General features: G+C 35.7%; 2 protein-coding genes across 2 annotated transcripts in view; both read left to right on the forward strand.

The window, feature by feature from the left end:
- The window catches only part of LOC125846300 (autophagy-related protein 8C-like), a 139,088-nt gene that overhangs the window by 99,553 nt on the left and 20,863 nt on the right, over positions 1-18,672 (forward strand). The window lies entirely within an intron of this gene.
- LOC125846282 (soluble starch synthase 3, chloroplastic/amyloplastic) lies at positions 2,812-17,920 on the forward strand. Its single transcript, XM_049525660.1, has 16 exons — positions 2,812-3,167; positions 3,608-3,665; positions 3,762-5,297; positions 5,436-5,650; positions 5,864-6,134; positions 6,567-6,742; positions 7,847-7,954; positions 8,581-8,690; positions 9,389-9,494; positions 10,227-10,397; positions 10,912-11,040; positions 13,576-13,758; positions 14,179-14,310; positions 14,404-14,515; positions 15,217-15,340; positions 17,538-17,920. Exons 1-16 carry the CDS (start codon positions 3,042-3,044, stop codon positions 17,671-17,673), a joined length of 3,693 nt encoding a protein of 1,230 aa, XP_049381617.1. The 5' UTR covers positions 2,812-3,041; the 3' UTR covers positions 17,674-17,920.

The raw sequence follows: 18,672 nt of genomic DNA on the forward strand, positions 1-18,672 counted from the left end.
ATGCATACCCCGACCCCCTCTCTTTCTTCTTCCTTGTTGTTAGCCATTTCAACCTTCAATACTTACTTTTCTTCTTCTTCACTATTCAACAATTTATTTAAATAACTAGAATGAAAAAATTCACTATTGAATATTATCTTCTTCGAATCCACCCCACGAATTTACCCTCTTGGAGAATGATTTTTTTTGAAAGCCAATTTTTTCTTGACAACTCAAATAAGAAATGAAGATTGCATTATAAATCAAAATGGGTCACTCAAAATAAAGTTTACATTTACGAAATCGACACCAATAGTATAGAGTGAAATCAACGTCAATAAAATGACTTTGGTATTGAATTTTTATAGATTAGTAAAGGACTAGTAAAATGAAAATAATTTTTTTTTTTTGAAGTGGAGAGGAAGATGGAGGAGGAGGTGTTTCAATGGAGAAAAAGGTGTATTGAGGAAGACAACAAAATAAAAAGAAAAAAAATTAAAGAAATTAAAAAGGGGACCCACTAATTCTATATACCTCTAAATAAGAAAATTTACATATTTTAAGAAAGTTAATATATCAAGAAAAGCTATTTAAAATATTAATTATATATTGGCCAATAAAAAAAGGCCATGTGTAGGACTTTAAAAAGATTCATTTTTTTCCTTTTTCACACGCTTTAAGGAGAGTACACTCACTCTCCCGGCCACGTCATCCTTTAGGGGGTGCTTAAATTACTTGAAAAATGTTAAGGGGGTGTTTAAATCACTTGAAAAATTTAAAGGGGTATTTAAACGCCCGTGTAATTTAAGTACTAAAGTAAGTTGTGCTGCCAAGTTTAGAGTTTTTTTTTATGTGTTTTCTCTTTATTTTATATACGAATTCAATAAATATGATTCATAATTTAGTAAGATACAATGATTTTGATGTACACGTTGTACTATGTGTATAATAAATTTATTTTTATGTGAATTCAATAAATATGATACATAAATTAGTAAGATACAATGATTGTGATATAATCAAAATTAACCTTCATTAAATCTCAAAAGCTCTAATTAATAAATATTAATTTATTGATTAAATAATAACTATATAAAATAATAATATTTCATGATCACACATATATTAATATAGTGAAATTTTACCGTACTTCAAATTTATTTTTAAAAATAGCATTACTTTCTATTTCAACTTGCTATTTCTCTACTTAGTCATGTATTTTTATCATAATCTTTGTCAGACATAATAAAACATAACGGAATTTTATTCTTACAAAAGACTTCTATATGCTATTATGAGTGTCAGATTTAAACTCTTATTTCAGCCTATACTAAATAATAACAATAATACTTTAATAAAGTAAAAGGCTCATGTATGCTATTATTATCACATCATGTCGTTGACACCCATAAAAATCGATAGATGTTTTAGTCTATGATAAAAAAAACTTGCTCTATGGACATTGAAAAAATATAATTAGTCAGAGTTTGAGTTGATTAGATACTATGTAAATTTGTCCAACTTCAAATTTTCAAAACATGTGAAACTTTGGAACTCCATCACACTATGTTGAGATTTCACAAAGAAGGAAGTTTTTGAACTCCAACAAAATGTGTTAAAATTTTAAATGTAAATTTTTTAAAATCCAGCACATCTTTTTGTAGTAAACATAAAAAAAAGAAATTTAAAATCTTTTTTTATAGATCTACATAGTGAGGAAAATAATACCATCACTTTCCTATTGCTCAAAAAAAAAAAAAAAGCAAAGGGAAAGACTTCCGTACTAATCTTGCTTTGCCTGCAAATTGTAATCAACTATTTCATGATAAGAATATCTGTAATTATGTTTCTGGTCCACTAATTTTGTTATTATCCTCCTATTTCCGTTAACTCAGAGGAAGAAATCTTCTCTGTCTAAAAAATTGACGGTTGATATTATAAGAGTTTTTTTTTTTTCCTTTTACAAATTGTAGTGATAAAAGACAGTGGATCGTGATAACAAGGGATGTTCTGAGAGTGTTGCTATTGTGAACTTTATTTTATATGATGACGTAAATGGTCAAATTTCCTTAATTTTGTGAAATAGAACAAATTTATCCTCTATCATATGTCCTTATTGTTACTAGTTGGAGACAAATATACTCTTGAACTATATAAAATAAAATAATTTTTTTGTTATTTTTAAATTTATCGTCCAATGATATTAAAGATAGTTTTTTTTTTTTAAAAAAATGAATTGAAACTTTCGCATAGTTCATTTTTTTTTTTGGCACAATATATAGGAAAATTTAATCCTTCTTTCTACTTTTGAATTTTAGAAATCTTTTCTTCCTCCTTTCTCTCTTCTACAATTACTCTACCACCCATTACCCCTTTTTTTCTCCTTCTTCCTTGAACAACGCCATACAATTTTTTATTTCTTTTTTCCCCTCATTTTTTTTTAAAATTCCAATCAAATTGTATAATCCAAGTATAGTTAATTTTGATAACATATAAATTATAAATTAATGTGTAAATAATAGTACTATAGTATAATAAGTTAAATAAATCCAACTCAAATAAATTTAGACCGCTGCTGTCGCTCTCTAGACTTTCCATACCCAAATTTTGTCGCAACCTTTTTTGCTCATTTCCAAGAAAAAAAAGCCTACTGTAATTTTAAAAATTCCACGTGTCAATATCTAAATTACAACCGTCATATCGAACCAAACAATTTCAACCGTCAGATTTACAGGTACAACGTAAGCAAAATAGAGAGCATTACACAGAAACAACACACTTCTGGCTGAAATTTGTAGGACGACTACAATTTGTTATCGCAGTTCGTAGAATCTGAAGAAAGAGTATTATTCTTGATTTTTTAATAGATTTTTAAAACCCCATTAAAGCAAATACGTATATAATTGCAGCACAGATACAGAGAGGGAGAGAGAAAGATAGTGTGTTGATGAAGGAGAAGAGAGATATTTCACATGGGATGTTCTATTTGATTCTGTGGTGAACAAGAGTTTTACAAAGAACATTCCTTTTTCTTTTTTTCTTGGTTCTTGTGTGGGTCAGCCATGGATGTTCCATTTCCACTGCATAGATCATTGAGTTGCACAAGTGTCTCCAATGCAATAACCCACATCAAGATCAAACCTTTTCTTGGGTTTGTCTCTCATGGAACCACAAGTCTATCAGTACATGTAAGTTTGTCTTCTAATCTTCTCACTGAAAACTGTATTGTGTGTGTGTCCATTTACACTGACTTGGGGATACATGTAGTTATTACTTTTAATTGTTTTCTTGGATTTTGAGTACACTCATGTTTTTTACTTTCCAATTTCGATTGTAATTCTTGCATATATGGAGTAATTTGAGCTCAAGATGGAATCTTGATTGACATATTCCTATGGGTCTTGGAGTTGGGCATTTTGTGTTTACTTGACATCATCAGTATTTGCATATTTGCTGATTCTTGGTGTGTATGTTAGTGGTCATGCTTCCAGTTAGTTAACTTAAGGTGATTGTTCTTGAGAGTTATTGATGGTATTGGTATGCCCAAGTTTATGGGTTCCACCCTTAAAGCAATTTCAATTGGATAATATTGTTGTGAATTGTCTTATACCTGTTGCTATTTATGCAGTCTTCTTCATGGAGGAAGGATGGAATGGTTACTGGGGCTTCATTTCCATTTTGTGCAAGTGAGGGTTCATTCCTATGGTTATTTAGTTGTAAGTATTAGTCTATGATTGATGCTAGCTATTTGTCAAACTAACTGGAAAGATTGTATGCTGTAGATTTCTCGGGAAGAAGACGGAGAAAAGTTTCAACTCCTAGGAGTCAAGGATCTTCACCTAAGGGGTTTGTGCCAAGGAAGCCCTCAGGGATGAGCACGCAAAGAAAGGTTCAGAAGAGCAATGGTGATAAAGAAAGTCAAAGTACTTCAACATCTAAAGAATCTGAAATTTCCAACCAGAAGACGGTTGAAGCAAGAGTTGAAACTAGTGACGATGACACTAAAGGAGTGGTGAGGGACCACAAGTTTCTGGAGGATGAGGATGAAATCAATGGTTCTACTAAATCAATAAGTATGTCACCTGTTCGTGTATCATCTCAATTTGTTGAAAGTGAAGAAACTGGTGGTGATGACAAGGATGCTGCAAAGTTAAACAAATCAAAGAGATCGGAAGAGAGTGGTTTTATAATTGATTCTGTAATAAGAGAACAAAGTGGATCTCAGGGGGAAACTAATGCCAGTAGCAAGGGAAGCCATGCTGTGGGTACAAAACTTTATGAGATATTGCAGGTGGATGTTGAGCCACAACAATTGAAAGAAAATAATGCTGGGAATGTTGAATACAAAGGACCTGTAGCAAGTAAGCTATTGGAAATTACTAAGGCTAGTGATGTGGAACACACTGAAAGCAATGAGGTTGATGACTTAGACACTAATAGTTTCTTTAAATCAGATTTAATTGAAGAGGATGATCCATTAGCTGCAGGAACAGTGGAGACTGGAGATTCTTCTCTAAACTTAAGATTGGAGATGGAAGCAAATCTACGTAGGCAGGCTATAGAAAGGCTTGCCGAGGAAAATTTATTGCAAGGGATCAGATTATTTTGTTTTCCAGAGGTTGTAAAACCTGATGAAGATGTCGAGATATTTCTTAACAGAGGTCTTTCCACTTTGAAGAATGAGTCTGATGTCTTGATTATGGGAGCTTTTAATGAGTGGCGCTATAGGTCTTTTACTACAAGGCTAACTGAGACTCATCTCAATGGAGATTGGTGGTCTTGCAAGATCCATGTTCCCAAGGAAGCATACAGGGCTGATTTTGTGTTTTTTAATGGACAAGATGTCTATGACAACAATGATGGAAATGACTTCAGTATAACTGTGAAAGGTGGTATGCAAATCATTGACTTTGAAAATTTCTTGCTTGAGGAGAAATGGAGAGAACAGGAGAAACTTGCTAAAGAACAAGCTGAAAGAGACAGACTAGCAGAAGAACAAAGACGAATAGAAGCAGAGAAAGTTGAAATTGAAGCTGACAGAGCACAAGCAAAGGAAGAGGCTGCAAAGAAAAATAAAGTATTGCGAGAATTGATGGTAAAAGCCACGAAGACTCGTGATATCACCTGGTACATAGAGCCAAGTGAATTTAAATGCGAGGACAAGGTCAGGTTATACTATAACAAAAGTTCAGGTCCTCTCTCCCATGCTAAGGACTTGTGGATCCACGGAGGATATAACAATTGGAAGGATGGTTTGTCTATTGTTAAAAAGCTTGTTAGATCTGAGAGAATAGATGGTGATTGGTGGTATACAGAGGGTAAGTGGGGATGTTATTATTATACGTACTTGCACTTCTTTAGAGCGCATGAGCTTCCACAATTATACTTTTGTCTGTCTCCTTCTATTTCTTCTAAATGTTCGGCTACACTCTTCTGAGGAATGTACTTTTCTGCAGTTGTTATTCCTGATCGGGCACTTGTCTTGGATTGGGTTTTTGCTGATGGTCCACCCAAGCATGCCATTGCTTATGATAACAATCACCGCCAAGACTTCCATGCCATTGTCCCCAAGCATATTCTGGAGGAATTATATTGGGTTGAGGAAGAACATCAGATCTTTAAGACACTTCAGGAGGAGAGAAGGCTTAGAGAAGCGGCTATGCGTGCTAAGGTTGGTTGTAATGTTCCACGCAAGGTTAAAACTGGTTAAGTGGATTTGATGGGTCAAATTTAGATATTCTGTTGTTGTCTTGTTATTCCAAAAGAGAACAAAGACCTCCTAATTTTTTTTTGTCTATAGAGTTCTCCTGCAAGTTGTTTTCTTATATATTGCTTACCTCTCATATATGTTTCCATCTATTGTTTTATGATCTCTCACTTCCAGGTTGAAAAAACAGCACTTCTGAAAGCTGAAACAAAGGAAAGAACTATGAAATCATTTTTACTGTCTCAGAAGCATGTAGTATATACTGAGCCTCTTGATATCCAAGCTGGAAGCAGCGTCACAGTTTACTATAATCCCGCCAATACAGTACTTAATGGTAAACCTGAAATTTGGTTCAGATGTTCATTTAATCGCTGGACTCACCGCCTGGGTCCATTGCCACCTCAGAAAATGTCGCCTGCTGAAAATGGCACCCATGTCAGAGCAACTGGTTAGTTTTCACGCACTCTGATGTCAGTTTACAAACACTACAGACTGTTCCGTCATCATAGCTTCAACTAGAAATAATTTTCACGCACGCTTAGTAGTATCTTTAATATTAAAAAGAAATATAATTTGAGTTGCAGTTTCTTGCACATATATTTCTCTATTTTTCTAGACAAATGGAAGTTCTCTCTGTAACCGATAGCTAGAATGCTAATTGTGAGCTGAGATGAACATCTTGATATGGGATCCGAGACCTTAGGATTCTAAGAAGTAAGAAAGTAACTTAAGTCTCTAATGCATTTACGTGGAATAAGTTTGAACAACAGATGTATGTAAACATTTAACTACATATAAATATCAATTTTGTCAAATAAAAACTAGTCTTATCTGAAAAACATCTTCACTTTTGCTTTCCATCTGGCTATTGGTGTTTCAGTGAAGGTTCCATTGGATGCATATATGATGGATTTTGTATTTTCCGAGAGAGAAGATGGTGGGATTTTTGACAATAAGAGCGGAATGGACTATCACATACCTGTGTTTGGAGGAGTCGCTAAAGAACCTCCAATGCATATTGTCCATATTGCTGTCGAAATGGCACCAATTGCAAAGGTAGACTTGGGTGATTCCAACTTTTGTTTTATGCTAAATATAATACTTTTGTGCTTTAACTGATACTTCTTCACTGCAATTCAAGATCGGAAGATGTTCTCTGTTCCACCAAAGACTATTTGTGCTTAACCCATGGTTTCTTGTAGCTACCTCTCCCCTCCAAATTAGATAAAAGTGTCACTTGCTATGCATTTCTAGAGTTGTAAATTTTCCGATGTTTGGCAGTTACAGAGCAAACAGTTAGTCAAATAAATGCAGTCCATTTTAAAATAAATGATACTCTTGTGCCTTTTATGGTTATTTAGCTTTGAGTTGACCTTTCTCATCAAAAAATGGCTAATTAGCTTAGAGTCAATGTTTATTGTTTAATATTTGGGGGAGAGATGAGGCTATTGGGAACTGTAAAGTGAAAAAAAAAGGATAATGTTTTCCTGTATTACTTTTTGACTTTATATTAATTTTTTATTTTCCTATTCGTATACCCAAGAACTATGGAAGATTTTTTTGAACCTCAAAGGCATCTCCTGGACCATGTCCATCCCCAGGAAGGACTCAGCGGCTTTAAAGAGTTGGGAGGCATCAGGGATGAATGCAAATGACAGAAATAGATGGAGAATTATCCCTGCTATTATATGGTGGACTATTTGGAAAGAAAGGAACTCTATGTGTTTTAAGAGCATAGAGAATAATGTTCAGATGGTCAAGTTAAACTGCATTTTATTGTTATATTTCTGTATAAATGGTTTCAGTACAATTGATGTACTGTATTATGATATAATACAAAGCTACCTATTTCAATTTCTTTTATCTATTAGGGATAGCGGATAGATTCTTGGGTGATAGAATTAGAAGAATCACTAGTTATTAGTTTAGTAGAGGGAGTGGTTTAACATAATAATGTAAAGATGGGTATTTAGGAACAAAAAGAGGGGTTGTGGGGAGGGGGGGGGGGGGGGGGGGGGGGGGGGGGGGGGGAGGAGGAATAGCCTGAGTCCTGAGATATTGTTTGAGGTATACTTTGAATCAACAAATTCTTGTTCATTTACATATTGAAAGGAGTGATTCTATTCCAGCTGTTAAGTTGTCATTACTTTGTTTTTGCAGGTGGGAGGTCTTGGTGATGTTGTTACTAGTCTTTCCCGTGCTGTTCAAGATTTAAACCATAATGTGGATATTATCTTACCTAAGTATGACTGTTTGAAGATGAATAATGTAAGGTTACTGCTTCATTTTACCCAGTCTGCTCATTATTTATCATTCAACTTCCACACTCTGTGTCTACAACTCAAGTAGGCTTCTCATTGGCACTTACAATAGTTACTTTCTTGCATCAATATTTTGTTACTAAAATGAAAAATAATAGCCTTGGTTGTCCTGCCAATCACTTGTAAATGTGCGACAGCTGTTATCCCCATTCTTGGATATCTGATAAAGGTACAAATCTAAATGCTTCATGATTTCAAGAGAATATTCAAACACAACAACATACCCAGTGTAATCCCACAAGTGGGGTCTGGGGAGGGTGGTGTGTACGCAAACTTTACCCCTATCTTGTGAATGTTCAAACACGATTCCTATAAATCATTCGAGTTGTACATGTATTTCATACTTTGACTAGTATTTTTCTTTTGATCTGTAAAAGATAGTTATATTTATTTACCAGCAAAAAAAGTATGCCACAAAACATGTACAGAAAAGCTATGACATATTGTGTGAAGTGCTCAAAAAGTCAATCATGGCTTCTACATCATTACATGAAGCCGTGTTACATTGACAAAGAAGTAAGGAGATACATACTTTCACTAATATTATTGCATGTTGCTATGTATTCTTATTAGGTGAAGGACTTTCGGTTTCACAAAAGCTACTTTTGGGGTGGGACTGAAATAAAAGTATGGTTTGGAAAGGTGGAAGGTCTCTCGGTCTATTTTTTGGAGCCTCAAAATGGGTATGCTTATTATGCTGAAAATGACGCATAATGTTTTTGTTTAATCAGAAAAAATAAATAAACTTGTTGTTTCATGGTTTATAATCAACTTTTGTAAGTCTGTTCACTAATCACTAGCTGCTAATCGTAAAGTAAAGAGGGAAGTAGAATGCAGTCTAGAGGCAGTCCCAAGATGAACTGCTGATCAAGCTCCTTTATCTACTCTCTTTAGTTAGCTCGCAAAACAAATAGAAGTGTTACACTCCTTTTCTCCTAAAGCTTTCTTTAGTTAAATATCATAAGCTTGTGTGTTCACTAAATGAAAACCTCTATTTCCTGAACCAATTTCCTAATTCATATGTTGTTGAACTGCAACCGCCATCACAGAAGTTGGTGGTGTTTCTGGAAATGATAGTAAAGAATGGAGAATCAATAATTATAGTAAAGAATGGAGAATCAATAATTATATTGAATGACTAGCAACTGAATATAGACCCTGCTTCCATCAATTTATTTCCTTATAGGATCAATGTTTATGATATATACAATTCCACCTTTTGGATGCTTTTCTTGTAACAATATAATGGTATATAGTCCAGCAGAACATAAAATCATATTCTCAACTATGTGCGCCTTTTTTTTTTTTGATGATCAAGCATAGGTGAATTAGGCATTTTGGATGTCTTCATAATTTTAGTGCTTCATTATTGTTCTTTTAGGTTATTTTCGAAAGGGTGCATATATGGTTGTAGCAATGATGGTGAACGATTTGGTTTCTTCTGTCACGCGGCTTTGGAGTTTCTTCTGCAAGGTGGATTTAATCCGGTATGCTCCAGATTATATCAATATGCTAATTATGAGGTCTCATATTTTCTTGATTCCTATTTCTCCAAATTTTAATCTTATAAATTTCTTTGGATAGTAGCTTATTTGGGAAAGCTATAAATATTTTCTGAAGGAGGCAAGTCAATTGAAGATATTTTTATTGGAATAGCGTCAGATTAGAATTTTTTATGGCAATGAATGAATTGCTAATTACCTAGGATTATAACCAGGTCGTTTTAATTTCTCACTGAAGTTGTTGGATTAATTGGGTCTGCAACATGCTTCCTTGGTCCCAAATTAACTTCTAAGCTCACCTTGGAGGATTCAAATTGTGAAAAATTCAACAATTAAATTATTCATAATGTCTTAGTCTTTTACAACCAAAAAAACTAGATTATTTGATACCATTTTTATCATAGTTTTTAATAAGACCAACTATTAGTTTCCAAAGTTTGAGTTTGAGGTGAAATATCATTATCAAGACACAAAATTAGACATTTTGACCTCTAAATTCAAATTCAAACATCTAAAGTGGGAGGGACTGTGTACTACTTTTCTCTTTCTAAATAATTTTCTTCCTACATATTACTGCTTGGTACAATGAATGGGAGCTTTTGGGCACTGAAGTGAGGATCTCGAATTTTATTGTGAAGTGATACAGTTTCTTATATTTTCTGTTGTTGAAATGAAATTTTATTTGCACGTCTTATTTACTGTTCATTTGTCCGGCAGGATATCATTCATTGCCATGATTGGTCTAGTGCTCCTGTTGCTTGGCTCTTTAAGGAACAATATACACACTATGGTCTAAGCAAATCTCGTATAGTCTTCACGATACATAATCTTGAATTTGGGGCAGATCTCATTGGGAGAGCAATGACTAACGCAGACAAAGCTACAACAGTAAGTGCTTCTATCGCCTTTACCGTACAAATAGCTGTTTGTGCTTGATGCTGTTGTCTGTTGAAAAATGGTGCTATGCATAAGCCAGAGGCTATTTTGTAATTTGCCATACAAAAGTTCTGGATTTGAATTCCTGAGGTCATCATTTTGTCCAGCTTCATATTTGTCTTATGTTTGTTTCGCCTTCTCATTTTTCGGAAGAAGATTATAAATTGCACCCTAGGGAAAAAGCTTTATTTTGCTGTTTCAGAAACTAGTATAACAACCAAACACTGCCTGAAGGCCTTCAGCTATGGGCGCTGTTGGAGATAAAGTAAGAACAAACAAAATAAATCTAAGGAAAAGCTACACGAATACATGTTCTTGAAGTATACACAAACAAAGTGTTATAACACGTATACTTCTTTTTTTGGCTTTATCAAAAAGAAAAGTATCCTTCTTTATTTGTTTTAGTGAAACTGTAAAATTTTTTCTATGAAAGGTAAAGCTGTATCCTAATAGGATTTACATGCAGGTTTCACCAACTTACTCACAGGAGGTGTCTGGAAACCCTGTAATTGCGCCTCACCTTCACAAGTTCCATGGTATAGTGAATGGGATTGACCCAGATATTTGGGATCCTTTAAACGATAAGTTCATTCCGGTAAGTTGTCTCGGCTTTTCTCAGTTATTATATTACCTATAAGGGCACACATTGGAAAAAGTTCATGCTATCTTCTCCCCCCTATCTCTCTGCATATAAACTGTCCAACTGCAAATCTTCAAAGTGACCTCCACCCTAAAGACGTTATCGTAACTGATTATTGGTCAATTGTGGAATGCAAGGATATCTAATCTCAAAAAAAAGAAGCTTAGTGGTACAACTTATCTTACTGTTTTGCTTGCAAGAAAGGTTGTACAACTCCTAATGCTCTACAAAGAACTCTACGAAAAAACTGTTGGATATGCAGAGAATATTTGATCATGAGCAGCAACAACACACCCGGTGTACTCCCACAGGTGGGTTTGGGGAGGGTAATGTGTACACATACCTTACCCATGCCACCTCTACCTTGTGGAGGTAGGGAGTTTGTCTCTGATAGAACCTTGGCTCAAGGATAGCATTTCAAAAATATGAAATGAAGTAACAGTAACAACAACAAAATAATACGATAACTGAAGCAGAAGAAACAACATATAATAGGAAACTACGAGAATAATACTAATACTGCTGGTATGGATGGAGAAGAAGATACGGTGCTCCAAACTACCACCAAGCCTATCCCACAGTAAAATGAGACAACGGTCAACCACCTACCAACCTTCTACCTTAATCCGTGACCTCCAGATCATCCTATCTAGATCATGTCCTCAATAAGTTGAAGATGTGTCATATCCTGCTCGATGAAAGGATCCAGATTCCATACTATGATGTGGTCTGGGGATCTTTCTTCTCTTTCTAAAAGAGAAGATAACAATTACTGGATGTTTGGGCTGCCAGTGCAAAGACATTTCAGCTTTTATGGATTTTTACCTCATTTTAAGTAGCCAATTTCTGAACAAGAAGGCTGCTCCCATTGATGCCCGGATATTGTCCTATTGTTGTGTGTAAGTGCATATAGAGGTGACTTGTAGAATTTTAAGCATGGGCTGTTTGACAATAATTTTGTTCTCTAAAGTGGCACTTGGTTGATTTCTTTTGTGTATCTGTACATGAGTAGACCAGACCCTTCTTCGGCTATGCTGTCATTAGTTGTTAATTTTTTCTATGACCACTTCATCAGTTAGGCTTAGAATCTATACACTTCTCGTTTAGTGATCAGTACATTTGACTCTTTCAACTGTGTTAGTCTTTGGTGTGTCTTGGCGATGATTCCTTCAAGTAACTTTTGGTGTGTTCAGACGGAAAGGAATTCTTTGATGGAATCTCAACTCCAAACTATATCCTGAAGCTAGATGTGCGCTTAACTTGTTCAGTTGGAAAAACTTTAACTACTGTAAATAGCACTGAACAATTTTTTTATTTTGTTAGCACCCTACTCCTAGCATGGTCTTTCTCATGTATTGGAGCTAACACACTTCTTTTGCATCTTTTGATGCCTTTTTAATGAAATTTCTTACTTCATAGAAAGATAGTGTTAAGAAATGAACTTTGGACCTAACACAGTCCCCAAAGCTAGTTCATGAGATGAGGATTCCCCAAGATCATAAAAGGATACATAATCCCATCCCAAAGCAATATCGGACTCTTAGCACTTGCACGTGCAGGAGTGGACATTTGGAGCTTGGACAATAGAACATAGGTACCCGACATCAGGTAAACCAAGAATTGGAATGGGTCTGGCTCACCTAACTCAACCCTATAAGTCAGCTTATGAGGTAAGGATTGCCCAATACCATATAAGGAGGCAAATATTCCATCCCCTATCGATGTGGGACCCTATCAAACAGTTTGTATTAGCGCATAATACACCTCCAGTAGTCTTATCTCTAAAAGTTATGATGTTTATCTACCTTTATTGGTTTGTTATTCCCATCATCCCAAATATGTGAGGGTGTTTGTATAAAGAAGATTTTGAAATTTATGTAAAACATGCCATAGACATTTATGTGGCCATAAATTAAGGGTAAAATGATTTTTTTTGAAGTTCAATTGTATCTAAATAATTGGTAGTAGAGGGTCAAACGAAAACTGGTGGGTGACCATTCCAGCATGTATCTGGTGGACACTATGGAAGGAAAGGAATACCATATGTTTTGAAGGCAAGAGTAGTAATATTTAAGATAAAGAGTCGGAGTCTTAGTTTGCTTATTTTTGGTGGAAACAAGAGTTGGGGATATAGTAGCACTAGTTGGCTTCATAGGTAGCTTGTAAAGTTCTTCTATTTTTGCAGTCCTCTTGGAGGAATTCCCGTACTTTTGGTGGGTGTAAGATTCTTCCTCATCATTTCTTGGATGATGAGTTTTTTGTGAATACAAAGTTACCGTTGTCTCAAAAAAAATAAAAAAATTGCATCTAATATAAAAAGGTTCATTCTTTTTGGGACATTAAAAAGGTAAGTGTCACATATATGGAGTATTGTATTTGGTTATTGTAAGGTTCATTCTTTTTGTAGCTTTAAGTTCTTGGGCCTTGAATCGTGTGTCATCTTTATTTGTCTGATGGTTGTGGCACTTGTTGGAATGCATGCAATTACAGATTCCGTACACCTCAGAAAATGTTGTTGAAGGCAAAACAGCAGCCAAGGAAGCTTTGCAGCGAAAACTTGGACTGAAACAGGCTGACCTTCCTTTGGTAGGAATTATCACCCGCTTAACTCACCAGAAAGGAATCCACCTCATTAAACATGCTATTTGGCGCACCTTGGAACGGAACGGACAGGTATTTTTTCTGAAGGTGTTCTTAAGTTCTCAGATCCCCCCTCCCCCCTTCTTTTTTCTTTTTTCTTTTGCTTGGGGGAGGGAGGGGGGTGGACTATGGGGAACATACTCATCTTAAGCTTTTGGCTTGTCGAAATTTTTCTATATGCTCTGATAATAGCTAGTGTATTTTTTTTTTTTTTAAATCCATTTGGTTTTGGATGTCATATCTAGTTTGTATATAGTAACTGATCTAAGATGCCAGAGAGTACCAATTCATTATTTTTTACTTAAAGAAGGCCAGAGAATACCAGCTCTTGAATGTTTTCGTTACCAATTTTTGCATCTTGTTCTCTCAAGTCTTATTCTTAATGGAGTCTCATTTTAGAAAGTCTATTTTAGCAGAATGGTATGATCTTCCATTGACAAAAATCTCTGACAGGTAGTCTTGCTTGGTTCTGCTCCTGATCCTAGGGTACAAAACGATTTTGTTAATTTGGCAAATCAATTGCACTCCACATATAATGACCGCGCACGACTCTGTCTAACATATGACGAGCCACTTTCTCACCTGGTATTGTTTCTCCTTTCCGTGCTTGTTGCATATTTTTGTCTTCAAGCCTTATGGTACCTTTTTATCATATCATTCCTTTTGATACAATTGCAGATATATGCTGGTGCTGATTTTATTCTAGTTCCTTCAATATTTGAGCCATGTGGACTAACACAACTTACCGCTATGAGATATGGTTCAATTCCAGTCGTGCGTAAAACTGGAGGTACCTTTTTCTTATGACCTATATTTTTAGAAATTAGAATATCTTTCCATGTGCAGCTTTCTTAGTACCTCTCTGTCACTTGTACTGTATGCTCAGATATGAGGGTAGAGCAACTCAGTTTTTCTAGTGAAGTTTCTCTCTCTCTTGACCGTAACATTCCCTTTTTTTATGATGTGACCATCTTTTTGGAACTACAGGTGCATATTTATGAATGATCATTTTGGATTTGGTTAAGCCATAATTAAATAAATAACGTCTCTTTTCAAAAAACTTAAGCTTTCAGATGAGGCAGTTATGCAATTCAACATGGTGGCAAAGTTGATAGAGCTTTTGGGATCATGTTCCACTACCACCCATTACCCGTAAATAATAATAAAAAAACTGTTTTCCCCTAACAATTTAAGCTTGTAGATGTGGAGATCACACACTACCACAGTTTTCAATCTCTTGTAACATTGCAACTGCAGATGTTTATGCCGATCAAAATGTTTCAACTGTAGTTTCCTCTTTTAGAAGCGACTTTACTTGATATATATTGGACTCACAAGAATTATTGCATTCTCTTGAATTAAGTGAGAGAACAAATATTTGTTTACGCATGGTAGAATTTTCTTTTGGTGCCGTTGACTTAGTTATTATTTAGCAGATCCTAATCATTTGCTTCTGAGTGTGTGTTTTAACCTCTGCATTCTGTATATTAGGACTTTATGATACTGTATTTGATGTTGACCATGACAAAGAGAGAGCACAGCAGTGTGGTCTTGAACCAAATGGATTCAGCTTTGATGGAGCAGATGCTGGCGGAGTTGATTATGCTCTGAATAGGCAAGTATAGTTGCTTTTTTTTCAATTAAGGTCTTTTAGTCTTTTAATTTTCAAGGGAAACGGAAGCAAGTGTGATGGCATACACAAATAAGAGAGATCAAAATCTAAAGAATGTTGCAACAGTTATAACTAAACTCTTAAAATCCTTCCCTATTTACCCCTATTTCTTTGTCAACACCAGACATAAGGATCTTTTCCTCCAAATTTTCAACGTATCTCCTTATAAGATGCGAGGACTGGACAGCCTTAGCAGAGTTCTACAAACTTGCTGAGATATTGAATTTTTATCAATTCAATTTTCTAAAATTCTAATTTGAGGAAAGGAGGGATACAGGGGCATGGTCTAACAGGGAAAGGGAGAGCAATCTGGTAATCTGTCTTCAGTTTGAGACTTTCCATTTTCTTATGCTTGCTTACAAGAGAATGAGGAAACACCTTTTTAACAAGAAAAATGACCAAAAGAACTATTCTGAATTTGTTTTGAACTGAAAATAACCAATTGTTTTCTGTTGAAGTCCCAAGAGGAATATGCTATTAGTAATTCTCCCCTTTCTTAGTGTTAGAGAATACACTTGCCCTTCATATATTGTGTAAGGGTTTCCTGAGGGGTTTAAGGTCCTGGGGCACTCCACCCTTTCATTAAGGTTTTGTGTTGGATGTTCATATTTTTTCACACGGTAGCAGAGCCATACCCGTTCCTACTCTTTGTTTACCTAATGCTGCCCACCCTATGTTATATCATCCACGCTCCAGATGTACAGTCCTAAGCGTACATGTCTTTTGAGCAATTCTCACTTTATGAGTTAACTTTTGACGTTGAATTAGGACCAAGGTTTGTTTTATTAACATGGTATCAGAATTAGATCAATTGTTATTATTGGTTTATCCAGTGTTGTGCTCCCATGTATTGGTGTCCAGACTCCATATGTCCGACCTTGGTTGTGCCCGGGAGTGGGATGTGTGTGTATGTTAAGTGTCCATACTGGTTGAGGAACTGCTTTTGTCTCCTTATATGATTTTGGACACCTCATGGGTTATCTTTCGAGGTTGAGTTAGGCTTGAGGTTCATTTTCATTACATGCTAGCATAGCATGTTGTCCCGCTTAATTTTCTCCTCATGCTCTATTGCTCTGGGCTTCTCTCTCTCAAAGAAGTCCATGGAGCCACTAACAATGCTCCCCAGCTCCCCCGTCCCTGCCCACTCATTAGCCTGTTGGGCCTAACCAGTCTCCGGCTACTTTAGGCCCACTTCTGTTGAGCCTCCTCTTCAGCATCCCTCCATAATAAAAATCTTCAATCTACGTGTAACCCAAGAACCAAGTTACACTTGCGGGGGATTCTGAAATAAGCGTTCCAAAGAGCGTTTATAATGACCTAGGCCACTCCACTCATTGCCTTATGTTTTAGGTTGGATGCTTAGATTCTTTCACACTTATATGCTATGTTATATCCCTTCTACCTCCTCTCAACTGAAGAAACTTCGGAAAGCCACTGTCTTAGTTCCCCTTCTCAATGTTCCTGGATGGAGAAAGAAGAGCAGCACAAACCATCTTAAAATTAATCGACATTCAGCTACTTCTACGAGGATCTTCCACCCAATTTATGCTATCTTTGCATCCATATGGTATATATAGAGAAAATAATCGAAGCCCAATCATCGTAGCAGTGGTGGATCTTTTACTGTGGGCATTCAGATCATAAGAGTCCCAGACCTGAACTTCAATTGGAAGTACGATTTAGGAAAGCTCAATGACATGCATGGTGGAACCATCCTACTCTAGCCTTGGTGATTGTGGCACTTGGTTACTTTTATGGGAATACATTAGTTTGGTGGTTTGCTTCTCATTTACTTTTGTCATTTCATTCTTGAGATCATTCGTTATTATAACCCTTTTTACGGGGAGGCATGGGGGGAGTGTGTTTGCTGTCAAATAGTTGGTGGTTGTGAAATTAGAACTGCTCAAATGTAGAAAATGAAGAAACAAACTTGTGGATAAGCATTGTTATTGGAAATGACAATAAAGTGTGGAACTTGGAGCGAATTTCTGTAACTGCTTATATGTTGGGAAGGGTGGATATATTATTTCTCTTTGCACCATGTTTTTTTCCATCTCATGCAGACCCTAAGATGCATACTTCCTTCCCCTTCTCCTCGTTTGTTGATATGTATGGACTCACTTACAGTTCTGCGTTTCAGAGCTCTCTCTGCTTGGTACAATGGTCGGGATTGGTTCAACTCTTTATGCAAGCAGGTCATGGAACAAGATTGGTCTTGGAACCGACCTGCTCTTGATTATTTGGAGCTTTACCATGCTGCTAGAAAGTTAGAATAGTTAGTTTGTGAGATGCTAGCAGAAAAATTCACGAGATCTGCAATCTGTACAGGTTCAGTGTTTGCGTCTGGACAGCTTTTTATTTCCTATATCAAAGAATAAATCAAGTCTACACTGAGATCAATAGCAGACAGTCCTCAGTTCATTTCATTTTTTGTGCAACATATGAAATAGCTTAGCCTCTAATAATGTAGTCTATTGATGTTTATTCGTTTTGGGAAGAAATGAGAAATCAAAGGATGCAAAATACTCTGTTGGCTCCTCACAGTTGAACTTTGTATACTATTCATACAACATTACTCATGCAGGAACTTAAAGTTTCATGCTCAGGTTTTCGAAGGGTCGGCTTTTCCCCCTCCTTGCTGTCTTGTTCTAGTTTTGTGTGAATAGTGTTCTCCAATAGTACAATGTCTTTTGCAGTTTGCTTATCTATGTGTACTTGTCACGCGGTATAACCTGATCTTCTTGACAAGTTTGTGACTGCGAGTGAAAACTACTACACCAGGTATTTCACAAAGCTTAAAGATCAAAGAAATAATCATCATTTGATGACACATTGATGTCAAGTTGAGCCTTGATGATATGACAGTATATACAGCAAAAGTATTCAGCAATGAATTTCATGATCATACTAATTTCTGCACTTGGAGTCAAATGTATCAATTATCTTCTTGCTGAAAAGATGTTGAAAACCAGAGCTAATTGGTCTTCTTTACAAATTAGAACAAGATGAAAGATTTTACAAGTAGCTTGTCAATCTTGCTCTTATAACCACTAAATTTGCCTTCCATTATAAAGAAGATTTTGTGCTAAGTGGTGAATGAGTGTGACAGGATTGGAATTGGGTAGCATATTTGATAGAGACAATGAGCATTAGCTTTTGTCCCCACTTATCTTCATATAAAGTTGAAAAAAGGTAAAATAGGTACATAAAGGTGAAATGTGTTTTATGTCTATTTTTGTTCTCAAACTTGATCCAACTCAAGTGCATACTTGAAA

This window comes from Solanum stenotomum, chromosome 12 (assembly GCF_019186545.1).
Source record: "Solanum stenotomum isolate F172 chromosome 12, ASM1918654v1, whole genome shotgun sequence".
NCBI lineage: Eukaryota > Viridiplantae > Streptophyta > Magnoliopsida > Solanales > Solanaceae > Solanum > Solanum stenotomum.

Coding starts and splice junctions, on each gene's coding strand:
- LOC125846282 (XM_049525660.1), top strand. CDS start 3,042: ATGGATGTTCCATTTCCACTGCATAGATCATTGAGTTGCACAAGTGTC. Junction 3,666..3,761: donor TTCATTTCCATTTTGTGCAA/GTGAGGGTTCAT, acceptor TGTATGCTGTAG/ATTTCTCGGGAAGAAGACGG. Junction 9,495..10,226: donor TGCAAGGTGGATTTAATCCG/GTATGCTCCAGA, acceptor TTTGTCCGGCAG/GATATCATTCATTGCCATGA.